Here is a 17,003-nt window from a genome sequence, read left to right as displayed (position 1 = left end):
AAATGCGAGATAACACAGGTATTACCATAGAGTATACTGAATACAAACAATTACAAGTACTTAATTAAAAATGAAGTAACAGCTCAAGCTCAAGTTATAAATTAAAAGAAAACAATTACTCGTAATTAACTCGGTATAAAAATAATCCAGAAACACTGGCCGATAAAGAAACCACGTGAAACGATGCAAAAACGATTCCATGGAGCTGCAAATAGCGATCAGCGATAACAAAGGAACGCAGCACGCGGGAATCGTTAACCGCGTTCCGACTTCCAGTTTCGTTCACTTCCGTCTGAGAAAACTCACAATTAGAATACTCGTTTGCACGTCGATGAATAACACCGTGGCCAACGACGTAGAAACGTAAACACACGAGCGCGCGGTATACACAAAGGTGCTTAGAGCCAGCAGAATTTCGTGGAAGGGAAAGACCACGGACGCAAGGAACACTAGATAAGCGATCGGCCGCGGGAAGGAAGTGGCGCTGCAGTCGGGGGAGCGCGCAATGCCGAGTACCGCGAGTTTGAAATTAATTAAAGACGAAGTAAACGATCGGTGTAATAAAACACCTCGAGTATTTGATTCCTCGAACGATGTCTGGCTTTTTCGCGTTTCTTCTCCCCTTTTTCCTTTGTCTCGCTTCTGAGAAGATCCGTTTCAGCGAAGTTTATCTCGATCGGTGAAGAGGTTATCATTCGCGTGGATTCACGGCTACGTGTGGATTAGAATATTCATTTTCACGAGATTCGAATCTTTTATTCTCGTTTTATATCCTTTTTTTAAGTGGAATGGATAAAGGGGAAAATCTTTTATTTGTAAATTGAAAGATGGATTTCTTTTTTTCTTCAGATAAAGCGGGAAAGGATTAATTTTCGAAATTTTTATATTTAGTATGGAGAATGGAACTGTATATTTCTTTTGTATAGATTCGTGGTTATTTGGTAATTGGAATATTAACCCTTTGCACTCGAGAGGTGAGCTTCAGTCACCATTTCATAAAATTTGGAAAATCGATATTAATGAATATATCAAATTTAATGTAATGTAACAGTATGCGTGGGCCAGCAATAATTTTACAATTCTTTATTTACTGCTCAAAAAAGTATTGTCAGTTTTTTAGTAGAGAATCTTTGATTTTCTACTCTTCTCTAGCCAAAAAATCGTCGAGTGCAAAGGGTTAATATTCTGTTAATTTGGAGATTTTATTTTTGTATCTTCTTCGAATGGAGGGGATATGGAGGATTTTTTGTTTGGAAATTGGATTCAAGGAAACGATTAACTCGTTTCATTAAGAGACCCATTTAAGTCTATCGAACGTTAACGAGCCATTGTGATCTTTTCTTATAAGCCGGGGCCCCAGGGGCGACCACTGAAACGAGTTAACTCGCCTCACGATCTCGTCTGCATTTTTAATTACCCGAGAAGATAATTAGACACGCAAACAATTGTAGCTGAGATTAGAGGAAAAGTATTGTCCATCAGATAATGAAAGGGAAAATGATTTTTACGAAATTGGTACGATTTTATTGAGTACACAGACTTAAAGAACCTTATTTACATATGTAGCGGTTGAGTGTGTGTGTTAGGTTATTTTACAGGAAGAATACAATTCGAAATTAGATTAGGTTTAGAAATTCTAAATTTTGGAATTGATTATCCGAGGATTTTGGATTTAAAAATTTTCTGTTTGAGAATTCTAAACTTTGGAACTTTAAATTTGGAAGCTCTAAATTTGAGAATGTATAATTTGGGAATTCTGTGGTTTAGAATTCTTTATTTAGGAATTTTAAGCTTTGGAATTCTCAAGTTGGAAAGATTGAATTTTAGAATTCACAGTTTGGGAATTCTGCGCTATAAAATCTTCTATTTAGGAATTCTAAGCTTTGGAATTCTCAATTTGGAAATTCTAAATTATAGAATTCATAATTTGAGAATTCTATAGTTTAAAATTCTTAATTTATGAATTCTGAACTTTGGAATTTCTAATTTGAAAGTTTTAAACCTTAAAATCTTGAATTTTGAAATTCTAAATTTTAGAATTCATCATTTGAGAATTCTACACTTAAAAATGCTTAATTTATGAATTCTGAACTTTGAAATTTCTAATTTGAGAGTTCTAAACCTTCAAATCTTGAATTTTGAAATCTAAATAATATTTCTGAAACATTCATCAATTATCTCACAATTAATTAAATTCTTAAGGTATTTTCATAAAGTACTCCTTTTAAAAAATGGATTCATCGTGTATTTCCTTATCATATTTCTGTACCTTCTACAATTAGTAACCCACCATTTCTCCATTTTCTGGCACACTTTCCATCTCGAAGCACCTCAAGTAATAAGTTACGGTAAACCATTCTTCATTTCATTCATCAATGATAGCCTTTCTGGACTATCACCCGAATAATACCCAGTACCAATGTTCTTTCTACGAACATACCCACGAAACAATGTACACCAAACGAGTAAAAATAAAAATTGGAAATTAAACGAAATTTTCACGCACTCGAAAGCAATGTATCACAAAGTATAACAAACGGAACAATTAATCTCGAGAAAAATGAAAATTGGAAATTCAATGAAATTTTCACGTTTCGACACGTGGACGACTCTCGAGTCAATATCGACATACTTTCATCGACCATCGACGTGTTTCGCTTAAATAAATTCTCTCCGACCCTGTTTCTATTTTTCTTCCCTTTCTTCATCACTCGGACAATAAGCACACGACTCACCCTTAGCACTCGAAAGTCTTTTCCAGCAAGGGAAACTTCTTCCTTCCAGACTTATCACTTTTCCATTTAGGCCTTCAGTAGTATAATACTAGTTTAATACCACCCTCAGTAGTATCATACTAATATTACTCGTGTTATGATATTGTACTAATAGTACCAGTATAGTATCGTAATATCTATTATTACCTTAGTATCATCATCCTAGTATTACCATCATAACAGTACAATAACTACTGTTACATTAGCAATATCGTACTAGTATCACCAGTATAGTAGTATAACAACTACCATTGTACATCAGTAGTATTATACTAATATTACTAGCATACTACTTTCAGTATATCATATCACTAACATATTACTAGTATCCTATTTTTAGTTGTATTATACCGATATCATTCGTATGATATTTTCAGCAGAATTATACTAATGTCTCGCTAGCATAATTACACTTCAGTGTATTGTATATAGTACCGGTACTATTACACACTGTAACGTTATACGGTACTACTATATATAGTCAGACAGTCAGCTATTAGAGGGAACAGAGCAACGATTATCGGAGGCACTCAGCCGCCATTCGTCATCGAGCAAATGGCGACCAAGAGGCGACTCTCGAGTGCAAGGGTGAATCGTGCTTTAGTAGTGGTGCTTTTCGTATTCCTCGTAGCTGTTGTAATAAGCTGGCGACACGTATTTGGCTACCGAGATGGGTTTCGGATGCACTGCTGGTCCGACCTTCTTCACCACCGCGTTGAAGCCATTATGGTCGTCAGCTGTGTACTCCACGATCCTCACGCTTCCGTCAGGCTCATTCACGCTATAAGACCCGTGGACCACGTCGCCATCGCGAACTTCGTGCTGGGTCTTCACGTCTCCCGTGTGAGGGTCATGCACGCCATAGTTGAACGTGTATTTTGGATGGGCCTGTAAGGCAAACGTGTATTCTTAATTATCGTGAATCGATTTAGTGTCTCTTTTATTTTTTTTTTCTAAGTTTTAATTATTTGCGAGAGTTTGAGATTTTCTAGTGAGTAATTTTTTGGTAAGTAATTTTTTGGTGAAGTGTGATGACTAGCTATTAGGTGTCGATGGTTTTTAAATAGTTTTGTTTTGGAATTCTTAAGCTTTGGAAGTTCCGAGCTGCCATTGTAGAATATTTGATAAAATTATGGAATAAATTTGGTTTAATTATTAACTATTCCACTTTAATTAGTTACCAGTGATTGCTGAACTTCCAAGCTTCCATTTTGGAATAAATCTAGTCTGCAATAAATTATTAATAATTCCGCTTTAATTAATTACCAGTGGTTACTAGAATTCCAAGCTTCCATTATAAAATAAATTATTAATTTTAGAATTCTTCAACTTCTGGAATTCCAAGCTTTATAAAATATCTGATAAAATTAAGAAATAAATTATTAATAATTCCGCTTTAATTAAATACCAGTGGTTACTAAAATTCCAAGCTTCCATTATAAAATAAATTATTAATTTTAAAATTCTTCAGCTTCAGGAATTCCAAGCTTTATAGAATATCTGATAAAATTTAGAAATAAATTATTAATCATTCCGTTTTAATTAATTGCCAGTAATTACTAAAATTCCAAGCTTCCATTTTAAAATAAATTTAATCCTCAGGAAATTATTAACAATTCCACTTTAATAGCTGAAATTAATTTTCGACGATTATTGATATAATAATTCCTCTCCTACGAATTAACGTTAATCGTCAACACAATTTCCACTCGATATTTATCATAACGATATTCTCAAAATTTATTACTAACCTGACCCGACTAAAAATTAAAATTCGAAGACGGAAATTGATAGGAAGAAGTCGAAGCACACTCGGGGCCGAAATTTCGTAACCGATTTTCCATCGCGACGATCACGTAGAAGCTATAGAACCTCAGGGGACATTCAGGCGATCTCTAACGAGCGGCCGTCGCGACGCGTCGCGAGAAAGCGTCGCGGAAACAACCGCGACAATGAGATACGTCGCGGAAGGTGTTCTTATGCCAAGCGCCACTTTTCACAGCTAGGAATTTCAATCGACGCTTAGGCGAGGCGTCACACCTACTGCTCCGAACTATTTACGACTCGACACGCCATTCCCAATTCGAATTAACGACGATTAATATCTAATCTCGATGATTGCAATCGCTAATCCCGCAATTTCGATTTCCTTCAGCTTTTTCAGTCCACCTCTGGTAATACGATCTTAATTGCCAATTTATTTATATTTATTTATGTTATTATACAATTTGCAGTTTGTCGATCATAGATCGCTTTCTGCCCCACGATATTCGTAGATCGATTAATCGATAAATAATTTATTTCAATTTGGTGGAACGATTTAATAATCATTAATAAATTATTAAATAGGAAACCTCGAATCTTTTTGTAAAAATATTTATTTGAATAGTTAATGAATATTTTTCTACAAACGTGAAAATTTCCAATTCGAAGCGACGATTAATATCTAATCTCGCAATTTCGATTTCCTGCAGATTTTTCAGTCCACCTCTGGTAATACGATCTTAATTGACAATTTATTTATATTTATTTATATTATTATGCAATTTGCAGTTTGTCGATCATAGATCGCTTTCTGTCCCGTGATATTCGATAAATAATTTATTTCATTTTAGTGGAACGATCTAATAATAATTAATAAATTATTAAATAGGAAATCTCGAATCTTTTTGTAAAAATATTTAATTAAATAATTAATGAATATTTTTCTACAAACGTGAAAATTTCCAATTCGAAGCGACGATTAATATCTAATCCCGCAATTTCGATTACCTTTAGATTTTTTAGTCCACCTCTGGTAATACGATCTTAATTGCCAATTTATTTATATTTATTTATGTTATTATACAATTTGCAGTTTGTCGATCATAGATCGCTTTCTCTCCCACGATATTCGTAGATCGATTAATCGATAAATAATTTATTTCACTTTGGTGGAACGATTTAATAATAGTTAATGAATTATTAAATAGGAAACCTCGGATCCTTTTGTAAGAATATTTAATTAAATAGTTAATGAATATTTTTCTATAAACGAGAACTCGTGAAAATCGATACTCGAAAATTGAGATATAGTAATGGTCACTTACGTAGTAATCGTGATCATGATCGGCGTGATGATCGTATCCATGAGATCCATGATCGAGGGCCGCTGCGACGTGCACAGGCGCGGCGGAAACCGCGTGAACCGGAACTGCCACTGTGGGTAACACCGCGTGTCCTTCGTATTGAGCAGCTGATCCTGCGTATCCTTCGAGACCCTCGTAATCCGCGTACGAGATCCCATGGCCGCCATTATAGCCACTTAAGACCACCGCGTGACAGAACGCGAACGTTGCGCACAAGTATAGAATCTGAAACTATAATTCGCAATGATTTAGCAATCGAGTTATAAAATAGTGTCATCACATTTCATTATATTTTCTTAAAATTTTGTAAATTTTCCTGGGTACTTGTTCATAGCTACAGAGAAAAATATATAAAATAATTTTATCGTCATTTAAAAATGTATTGAAATACTGTTTTTAGTGTTTTTTGGGAATGTAAAATGATCTTCGATATTTCTAAAAATTTCTTTGGAATTGGTAAAAGTTTTTCTTCGGAATAATTAGAAATAGAAAATATTTAGTTTCCTATACTTCGAAATTTGATAATTAACATTATTTATTTTTGGATCCCAGTGACATCTAAAGAACCTTATTTTCCTTTGAAATTTCCTCTTTTGTAAATTTCTAAAAGTTTCTTTGGAATTGGTGGAAGTTTTTCTTCGAAATAATTAGAAATAGAAAATATTTATTTTCCTATACTTCGAAATTTGATAATTAAAATTATTTCTTTCTGAATCACAGGGAATCTAATGAGGCTTATTTTCCTCCAAAATTTCTTTTTTTAGAAATAATATTAGGTTATTTTTTACGATATAATTAATTTAAATTATTTACTTCGATTTCAGAGTACATATATCATTTTCCTCGCGTTACAAATTATTAATGAGGCTTATTTTCCTCCAAAATTATTTTTCTTAGAAATAATATTAGGTTATTTTTTACAATATAATTAATTTAAATTATTTACTTCGATTTCAGAGTACATATATCATTTTCCTCTCGTTACAAATTGAATTTTTGAGAATTATTGGAAATAGGAAGTCCCAGGTTCTATTATGGTTGCAACGCACGATTTTATCGTAGATTCTACAGGGTGACCTAACCTAGAAAAGTTGTCGATGCATTTGCTTGCGAATCGTCGCTTGCTACCTAACTTCTCGGATTCGGGAAACTTTCAATAAGCATAGGAAGCTTCCTCGATAGTGATTCCCTGACTTCGACAAATTTTTAGCAGAATTTTCGGACGCAACTCGCGTATTGCACCAAATAAGAAAGTGGATGTTCCATCGAACGAGATTTCTCGTTCGAAAGCTTCTTCAAAATGCTCCACACGAACGGAGAATATGTCACAAAACTCGTTACACGTACAGGATTATGGCGAACGTTTTAATATGAAAGATGCGAGCTAACTTTCGCAATAGGGATCTTCTGTTACGAGAAATATAACCCATTTAATATTACATCGATTTTTGAAAACTTGGAAAAAGTATGGATCATATCGTTTACCATATTCATGACATAGTCTACCAATTATTTTAATAATTTTGAAATTAAGAATAGTTAAAGAATTATTCACATATTATAAAATATTCAGAAAAATTTGGAATACCTTTCAACAATTTTTAAAGGAAATTCGAGTATATTGATTAAAATAAATTTAATAAATTATAATTATATCCACATTAATAATAATTTATAATAATAATAAGAAATTAAGTAAGGAGGATATTCTTGAATTCTTGCACAAAATGTGAATTTATAAAATCGAATTAAATTAAATTGAATTAATTAAATTAATTATTACTAAATTGATTGAAATATAAAAATCAGACTATCTGTTTTAACAATGCTCCTGTCCTGTATAGTTTGCAATTCTTGAAAACAACCTAACTCAAAATGGACCTCTAACCTAATAATGACATAACTTCAAGACGCCATTACACGGTTAATATAAAGTTCAGAATCCACCTAAAATCTCTTCCAAATCCTAACCTAAACTTAACCTTAACTTGGGCCAACCAATAACCTCAAATTCCACATTTCCCAATATTATATTAATTATTATACCACAGTAACCACCGTACTTAAGAAATTAAATTGCTAATAAAGAAATTAAATTAACGAATCAATACCAACCCTTAACTCTTAACCCTAATTCACAAACCCAATTAAACCCCCAAATTCGAATAATTAATCAACGATTGCGAACAGAGGACAGACCAAGCTGAATCTAAAGCTCGATAAGATTAATACAACATCTAACGAATAACTCTCCCTCAAACGACAATTTTCGTTTGCAATAACCAAGTCGTTAAGGGATAATCTCAAAAGTGCCAGGGTCATTAAACGTTTTTCGGCGGAAGGAAGTTCGACGTACGGGAAACTTGGAAAGTCATCAGTGGCGAGAAAGTTTCTCGTGTTTCATCTTTCGTGTCGCTTCACGGAGTCTTCCCACCCCGAGAAAAGTGTCCTTTTTCACTTTCTCGGCCGACCTTGCTCCGTAAACTAATACGAATCCACACGGAAGTGGCCACGCCGCTTCCGTGTACCGCGTGTGGATCACAGGCCGCAGAAGATATCGTCTGTCGGCAAAAGAACGAAGCTGATGACTCTTGGTACCGCGGTGGACCGATCTTTCCAGAGGTCGTCGTTCCTTGGAAACGCGATCGAAGGACGGAGTCCTTTATTCGGGCGCAATTTCGTGTCTTTATCCTCTGAGAAGAGAACCTCTGAGGAATTTTTGGAGAACGTTTTAAACTCGAAATTTTTTAAACTCTTTTTCTTTCTATTATAATTTGGAAGATTAATCGTTTCTTTTTCTAATTGCTCGTGTGATGCAGAAAAGTGTGCATTAAGGAGGTATTTCAATCTAGGGACATTTATTTTCCCTAGGAAGTGTGTCTTTTTACTTAATATATTTTGATCTTTGGAAGTATTTTTTGTAATTATTTTTTGGAAGATTAGAGTATTTCTTTTAGTGGTTTTTCCAATATTTTTGATAGATGGGAAATGTGTATTCTGAATTAATATTTTTTGAAATTATTTCGAGGTAAAGGAGAGTATTTTTTTGTGTTTTTTTAGACGTTTTTGTATATTTCTTCTATGCAGGAAATATTTATAAAATTATCTTTTTTTAAGAATGTTTTCCTTTCTTCTTGGAGAGTATTGATAAAATAAGAATGAATTTTCTTTTATGACGTTAGTAAAAGGTAAAGGATTATTGAATTGTGTACTATCAGAATAATAATTCTTGATATATTAATGTACAAGAATTGGTGTTGAATTAGATATAGGAATTTTTGAAAAATTCGAAAGCTTGAATACATTTTCAGAAATAGTAAGTAATATTATGCCAGACCTTCGTTATAATCTTCTTTCTTCGAAGCCTCTCAAAAATAATCTCAATAACGACCAAAGCTTAGGCAGCCAGCACGATCCGACTACCTATAAAACAACACCTGTATCCCAGATATCCTCGCGAAAACATCCTAACCAACACCCTAACCTCCTCATCTAACTTGTCCCAAGAATACACACGAACTTCCCTTCTGAACTCAACGTATTATCACCCACATACCGAGCCAATATACCCAACCGATATACGAAACTAAACTAAAATATATTTTATAAACGTGAAAGAAGAAGAATCAAAAACACATTGGCAAAAGTTCCAAAGTAAAACCTTACGGTGTACAAAATTAAATTAAAATCTATTCCAAAAACATAGGAGAGAAAATTATCAAAAACTCATTGGACAAAATTCCAAAGAAGAACTCAACAGGGTACTAACTTAAATCAAAATATATTCCAAAAACAACGGGAAAATATATCAAAATCCCGTGAAAGAAAATTTCGAAATTAAACTTTGCAGTGTACAAAACAAAATTAAAATCTATTCCAAAAACATAGGAGAGAAAATTATCAAAAGCTCGTTCGACAAAATTCCAAAGAAGAACTCAACAGGGTACGAACTTAAAGTAAAATATATTCCAAAAACAACGGCAAAATATCAAAAACCCGTAAGAGAAAATTCCAAAATTAAACTCCGCGATGTACAAAACATAATGAAATAGATTCCGAAACCAAAGAAGAAAAAAAAATCAAAAACTCGTTGAAAGAAGTTCCAAAAACTCGATAAACTCAAGCACGGTGTCACGCGCGCACAAGAGTGGTTCCCCGCGGTTTCCGGCCGTCGTACCTTCGGCATTCTGCTCGATGCTGCGTCCCGTGTGTTCCCGGTGTATGCGAAAACAGCGCGATACTCACTGATAGCCGTTATTCCGAGACGATGCCCTTATATCTATCTCCCACCCGCGGCGCGTCTTTCGTTCCGGGCAAAAGCCCTCGTCCTCCTACTGCGTTCGCCGTATTCACGCCCCCACCTGCACGGTTCCTCTCCACGTCTTCCTCGAGTAGCAGAGAGGACGAGAGGGCGAGACGGCGAGACGCTCGTCCACGTGCCGGCGAAAGGATGCTCGGTGTCTTGCGGCCACTTCCGGTCGGCCGCGAGGACTCGCGGCGAGCGCCGAGACCGCGGATGGATCGGGTGATCGAGTGTCGAGAGACAGAGTTGGGTTCGTGGTTCTGGGGATTTTCATTCAATCGTGTGCTTGGGTCGTTGGCTCTTGGGTATTTTACTTGGATCGTAAGTTAAACTGAATTTTAGGTTATGTTCTTCGAGTTTTGGAAGTGACAATTTAGGTTTGAGATACATCTTCTGTATTTTAGGTTAGGTTTGGTTTTTGGTATCTGAGGAGATAAGGACTAAAGGACTTTTAGAGCTCCTATATGTATTATGGATTGGATATTTGGAACTGGAAGAAGTTTAGATTACCTATTTTTGGGTTATTTGCCTACATTTAGGTTAGGTTAGGTTTCAATTGTCTGTAGATCGTGACATGCATCCTTTGGTTCTAAAGACGAGAATCCTCTGTAGTTCTTAAATTTGGGACGCAATTTGTGTACTTTTAGGTTAGGTTTCAGTTATTAACCTTTTCGAGGATCTAACATGGCCCGTGTATTCTTTTAGGTTAGAATAAGTGTATCATTAATAGCTAAGAGGTTAGTTAGTCTCAATTGTGTTAAGTTTCTATATAGATTACGATTTCTTTGAGGTTAGAATTAATAGAATTCTACTCTCATTTCAAATTTTTCATATATCTCCCTTAATTCTTATAAAACTCTTGGCTTTCAAACATCTTCCATAAATCACGAATCGTACCACACTATTCTTTCCAAATTAAAATATATGCCTGTGTTATTAATTTCCAGAAATCCTAATCCTGCATTAATCTTTCAACGAAATCGCAGATTATCGAGGGAAATTAGCAATTCCCTACGCCCAATTAACTCTCACCAGATTACGAAATGTAACTCAATTTTTCCTACACTCCAATTACGAAATAGTAAGCTATATCGCAACTTCCATCTCGGTTTATATCATTCTGTGTTCCATTAACTCTTGACATTCCCAATGCGACACAATTTCCAAATACCGAAGAACCTTAGACCATTACAGATTCATTCATCGTCGCAATCTCAATCGCCTCCTTCCTCCGACAATCAGGCAGCCATTTAGAATACCTCTGCAACGCGTTAACTCGGAATTCGTATAATCGAGATTGAACACGTAAGTCCAGTTGGAAGGGAGGAAATTAATTTGGCAAGAAAAAGGAGCTCGTTTAAGAGAGAAGAGGCGTGGTCCCCGCCACTGTTACGTTAGGAAGTGTCGTAATTTATAAGAGAGTCGAAACAAAGCTCGCTCGTGCGTCCGTGGTCACGGATAATGGAGCGCTCGGCGGCCATGTTGCGCTAGTGTCGCGATGCAATCGCGGGCTGTCTAAATAATCCCCTGCTCGCTAATGACCCTTTATCCCGTTTTACTTGCCCACGCGTGAAGTCCCTCTCGCAAATGTCTCCTTTCTTCACAGTTTCGTCCAAATTGATGACTCGAGCACGTCTAGAAAATTAAGGTCTTTCGCAAATTTTCCCGTAAGACGCATAACCTTAATTGGAAAAATATTAGACACCTATGTGGATCCTTTCGGTGTTAGATCATAATTGATAAGTACTTAGGAATTCTTAATAACTGGATTTAACACTAGAACTACCAAAGACATCAAAATGACTTGTTTCTTGTGTTTAAAATTTACATTTTCTGAGAAAATACAGGTGCTTTGGTGGAAATTAATTTTCACTTTTATTCGAATAGCAACGTGATTAAATCTATCTATTTATCTTCATCGCATCACTTCGATTATTATCGTTTGTGTATTACATATTTAGCTATTCGTTGTAGGTGCATTGTTCCAGTGTTAAACACGATTGTGGAATATTTTTGAAATTTTATATTCTTCAGTTTTTTAATTAGACACAATTTTCAGAATATTTTCTCTTGTCTTGCCGTGTGTTTGGAATATTATTGACAATTTTTGACAGGGTACAGGGTTCTTCCCTTTCAAGAGGAGAAATCTTTCCAGTGAGATTGAATCTCAGATTACCAGAGACAAAAAGGTATCACAACTTTAGTAACTTAATTGTTACTATTTTCTAAACTTTCGAACTTCCCAATTCCAAATTCTGACAAAAATTCTTAACCACTTGTGCTGGCAAGAAATTCACAGACGCGTGTGCCAGAAGGGTCCACTTGTTTCTGTGACAATTGCCTGACGTCGTGTGTACCACGTGGTTGGCGATTCTGCGACAAAAGCATTGCGACGTGCGTGGCACGTCTTTCCAGCGCAAGTGGTTAATTCAATTTCTATTTTTCCTTTTCCTTTTTATTACAAATATTATTATCTGTATAATATTATAAATATGCTACACAAAGGATGAAATTCTTCCACGAAGCCTCTAATACTTTCCATCTTCTTCAGCTATAGTTATATAATTATGTACGAATCTACTATATACCAAAAATTATCTATTTAATATTTTAAAAAGAGGTATGGTTCTTCGTGTTGCACACTTACAAATGATGCAACGATGAGGTATCCACAGAGCTCGTTTGTCTACTCGAACGAATGGCACTGTTCCCTAGCGCATTAAGCACCGCTGTATAATCACGGAAACGGCTCGTGTGTGGAGTTATGCAAAACAACGATTTCGCTCGTTTATTGCCATCGACTATATCGGTCAAGAGCGAATGATTCTGGAAAAACCGACATCGTTTCGTTTTATTGGTAAACGGAGAAATTTCGCCTGTGCTGTTTTTGCGAGCACCAGGTTCGTGCAGAAAACGTGTTATTAAATTTTGATTACAAAGGTGGTCAGTTTCTTTCGGAATTCGATAAAAACTGGGGTCCATGTGAGGTTTCGTAATTTTAGTCGGAATAATGGTATCTGGATTGGATTCTGTTCATTTGGCCAATGTCGCTATCCTTTCTAATGCAGACTGTCCTTTAAAATAAAAAGAAATAATCAATTTTGAAAGTAACTATACGTATTATACCTTAACAAAAAATTGCTATGTTTTTAATATAATAATATAATTTATCGTTTTAAATAATTGGAAAAATATTAATTAATAATATATTAATTATACAAATTTTACTGTGGAGTTTATTCACAATTCAAAAATAAATTATTTTTATTAATTTTAATTAATGTAATTAATTTTTTAAATAATATTTTTAAATAATAATAGCTGCTGATTGACTGATTTTCGATGAAATAAATGACCAGAATGAAGATAAAATTTCTTCAAGCCTGTCAGGGAATAAATAAATTTAAAATTCGAATCAATTTTCGCGACTATATTTCTATGTATGTATTTTTAATCTCGCTGGCATTTAAAATTTTTCACACGAAACTCGAGTTCTCTATTAAGATTCTCCCGCGTATATCTTCCACGGTTGTCGTATCTCGGGGCTAACGAAATAAGTCGTCGCGATTGCGATTCAAAAAGCGAGTACACCGGGAGAAGGTTGGTATTCAGCGTATCGTAGAGCGATTCGCGAATTAAGATAAAAGTTCGCTGGAACGCGGACGAGATTGGGATTAAGCTCTGCATCTTGCCCGTGAGTTGACATAAAGATACGAATCCTTCTGCCCTTACGTGATTTACGCGCCGCACATTTTAAATTCAGATGCTCCGAATGACCAGTCGCGTTCTCTCGTGAATCATAAATGTTTTAAAAAAGGAAAAGCAGATTCCACGATGGTACGTCATTGTGCTCAGGATTTCTGTTCGAATCGTTAAAAATTTGGAATTCTAACTTCGAATCTGAATTTTCTAAGTGGAATTCAAATTTCGTAATTTACATTTTATTTTAAAATAATTATTAATTATTATTATTTATTTATTATTAATAATAATTATTTATTTATTATTAATAATAATTATTAATTATTTCGTAATTTACATTTTCTTTTACAATAATTATTATAATAATATCTCTAACTATTTCGATACGACAAATTTCAAGTAAACAGATAAATAATAATTCTTACACACTGTACATGCACTTCTAAATTCGACAAAGTGAGGCTTACGTAAATGTCAAGTATTCCCGGATCCTTAAAAGAATGTTGGATACACGGTGAACAGGTTTGTCAAAAACACGCTTAAGTAACACGGTTGCCAAATGTCCCAATTCAAGTGGTCCCATTAGAGTACGGGAGTTCCTCCGAACATTTGAGATACGATCGATCTCTCTTTTATTTTTATTTTTTTATTTTTTTTACTAAAGTGGAACACTTGGAAGTCGCTCAAATCCAATGGCGGACCTTGCGAGGCCGAAGACATGCTTTACGGGCAGTTAAAGTAGATAATGCCCATGGTCAGACAGCGTGAAAGGGTCATTAAAGAGGAGTACCTGTTCCTCGAGGCATTCTATGAACGAGCTTCAAAAGGCATTCTTTTAACACCTTTTGTAATCATAAACTCGCATAAAGTCGAGTTTCTTCATTTCAAAGAATTTCTATTCCACTCAGATTCTCGAATCTTAGGTTCAAACATAACGCAAACGTTCAAAAATCCATTAGTTGATAATTACAGGTACCATAGAAATACCATAATATCCTCTATTTCGTTATTTCTAATAATAAAACAAACCTATTCTAATTTAACAGCAAATTTAATAATACAGAAAATTAATTCTCATTTAATAATAAAGAATATCAATAATAAATTTTAAAAATTAATTCCGACTCTTGTGACCAATTCTTATTATAAAATTGGACACTGTAGAAAATACAATTTCTTGATAATATCTTTGTTGCAAAATCAACATGCAGAAGAAATAGTAAAATTTTGAATTTCGCGCCGAAAGGGAGAGGATCTTAGTACGTTTTCCTTTTCTTCTGTTCAGACTGCTTTCCCGCCTTTTTGCATTGTTCTTCCTTATTAGCACGTGAAAAATAATATATCCACTTGCCCGTAATATATTTCAATAAATAAAGCATCAAAAATAAAATATAATCATTAAAATAGGAAGAGTTGGCAATTTTAAAGAGAAAAGGAGAGAAATCAATTCTTTATGGAGCAGTTCCAAAACGAAACATACTCATTCAATGTTCCCACACGTAGAGGTGTGTCTAATATTTGTCACGAGACACCGTCGAACAGAAGTGAAAGCAGTTATTTCCCGTCCGATTGTAAAGCCAGAGTCCATCGACTGTCTCGAAGCTGGAAGAGGCCCAGAACTCGTCCCCGGCGTGTTACGCTTCTAACAGCCGTGAAACCGTGAAAGGTTGGCTCGTGACCGTAATGTCGAAGCGCACGGACACGTCGTTGACGCGCCGCCACGATTTACTTGCGCCGGCCGCCGCGTTCGCGTGGTGGCGCTGCTTAGTACTGCCGGCGGAGTCGAAATGGCAGATCGTCCGATCGCGGAAAAAGATCGCGCACTCCCACGGTGTCGTGGCCGTTTTCTGCGACCAATTTCCGGTTCAGGGTGATCTCTGATAGGAGATACGATCGAGTTTTACTCTATAAGAGTTCTCGAGGTTTTTACGCGAGGAAAAAGGTTATGTTTGGGGTCTGCCGAGAGATTTACATGGGTTCGATGCTTTCATGCCTTGTGTGTGGTGTGAGACGAGGTTATGTAATTGAAAGGTGTAGTCGGTTTTGATGGTATAAAATATAAAGTACGTTATATATCGAGGGTTCGTTTTGAATAATAGTTTTTCCTTTTGCACAGTGTCGTAAAACTTAGGGGATTTAGTGATTTTGCGTTAGACAGGTTAGGAATGATTTATAGTGGATTTTTCTGGTAAATGTATTCCCTGTTGGAGAAGATTGATTAGTAATAGGTTTATGATTAATATAATTGGGACGATTCGAGACAATATTGCGAATGTTTGAAGGAGTTTGAGATTGGGAAATCTAATGTCCCTTTGCGAATATTTTCCCTTATAAAATAAGAGATAAAGATATTCCCAATTGGTGTACCCATAGGATCCCGTAGACTCATCGATAATCTTAATAACTGTGTCTTACTTAAATCAATATTTCTACCCTTCTCACCCGTGATATTGCAAAATAATTCATAACTGGGGTATATCAGGATAGGATCAATATTCATGCAATATTCAACACGTATTCGCGTTATCGGGATAAGGGGAACCATATCGTACGTGGGCTCCTGGTAATCTGACGGAAGTTCAGCCAAAAGTGCTATAACATAATTAATAATCGATCTAAATATTTAATTATTGTTTATTAATAGTAACTTCATTTGTAGATCAGTGACGAAAAGTCAAGAAAATTGAAATATCCAATTGTAAAAGTAATCGTCATTCAACCAGAAATTTTATTGTACATATTTTCTAAGTTAGACTTGTACCTATTTATCAAGCAGAGTATGTGTCTCAGATTATATGTCCCAGAGGCTCGTACTCTAGAGCTCTTCAGTGCACTTCCTCGGCTCTTTGCTCTCCTGCTGTCTCGCCTCTGTCACTTGGACATCGTTGTGATGCAACTCATTGTTTACGAGCGGCATTTCAATACAATACTGTGAGAACTTCGCGAAACGTGGGGAAGAAATGTCTCGACGTATCCTTGGCACACCCCAATGCACTCAACGTTTACAGAAGCTAGGCCTTGCTCGAGTGAGGTCACACTCGGTGAACCCAATTGCAACTTGACACATATGCAGAGTGCGTCAGAGTTCAGCTGAAG

The 17,003-nt window shown here is 35.4% G+C and overlaps 2 protein-coding genes across 6 annotated transcripts in view; one reads left to right on the top strand and one right to left on the bottom strand.

Annotated features, from left to right (window-relative positions):
• Window positions 1-17,003, top strand: part of CDase (neutral ceramidase) — a 51,240-nt gene that overhangs the window by 20,010 nt on the left and 14,227 nt on the right. The gene's annotated exons all lie outside the window — the stretch shown is intronic.
• Window positions 3,361-10,088, bottom strand: CPR6 (cuticular protein 6). The gene is made up of 3 exons (XM_017901269.1): window positions 10,080-10,088; window positions 5,864-6,133; window positions 3,361-3,662 (listed from the first exon to the last, which is right to left on the bottom strand). Exons 1-3 carry the CDS (start codon window positions 10,086-10,088, stop codon window positions 3,375-3,377), a joined length of 567 nt encoding a protein of 188 aa, XP_017756758.1. The 3' UTR covers window positions 3,361-3,374.

Source organism: Eufriesea mexicana, unplaced genomic scaffold (assembly GCF_001483705.2).
Source record: "Eufriesea mexicana isolate 0111107269 unplaced genomic scaffold, ASM148370v2 scaffold1596, whole genome shotgun sequence".
In the NCBI taxonomy this organism is placed as follows: Eukaryota; Metazoa; Arthropoda; class Insecta; order Hymenoptera; family Apidae; genus Eufriesea; species Eufriesea mexicana.
The sequence above is the reverse complement of the archived record's forward strand: the minus strand, read 5'-3'. Positions and strand labels throughout refer to the sequence as shown.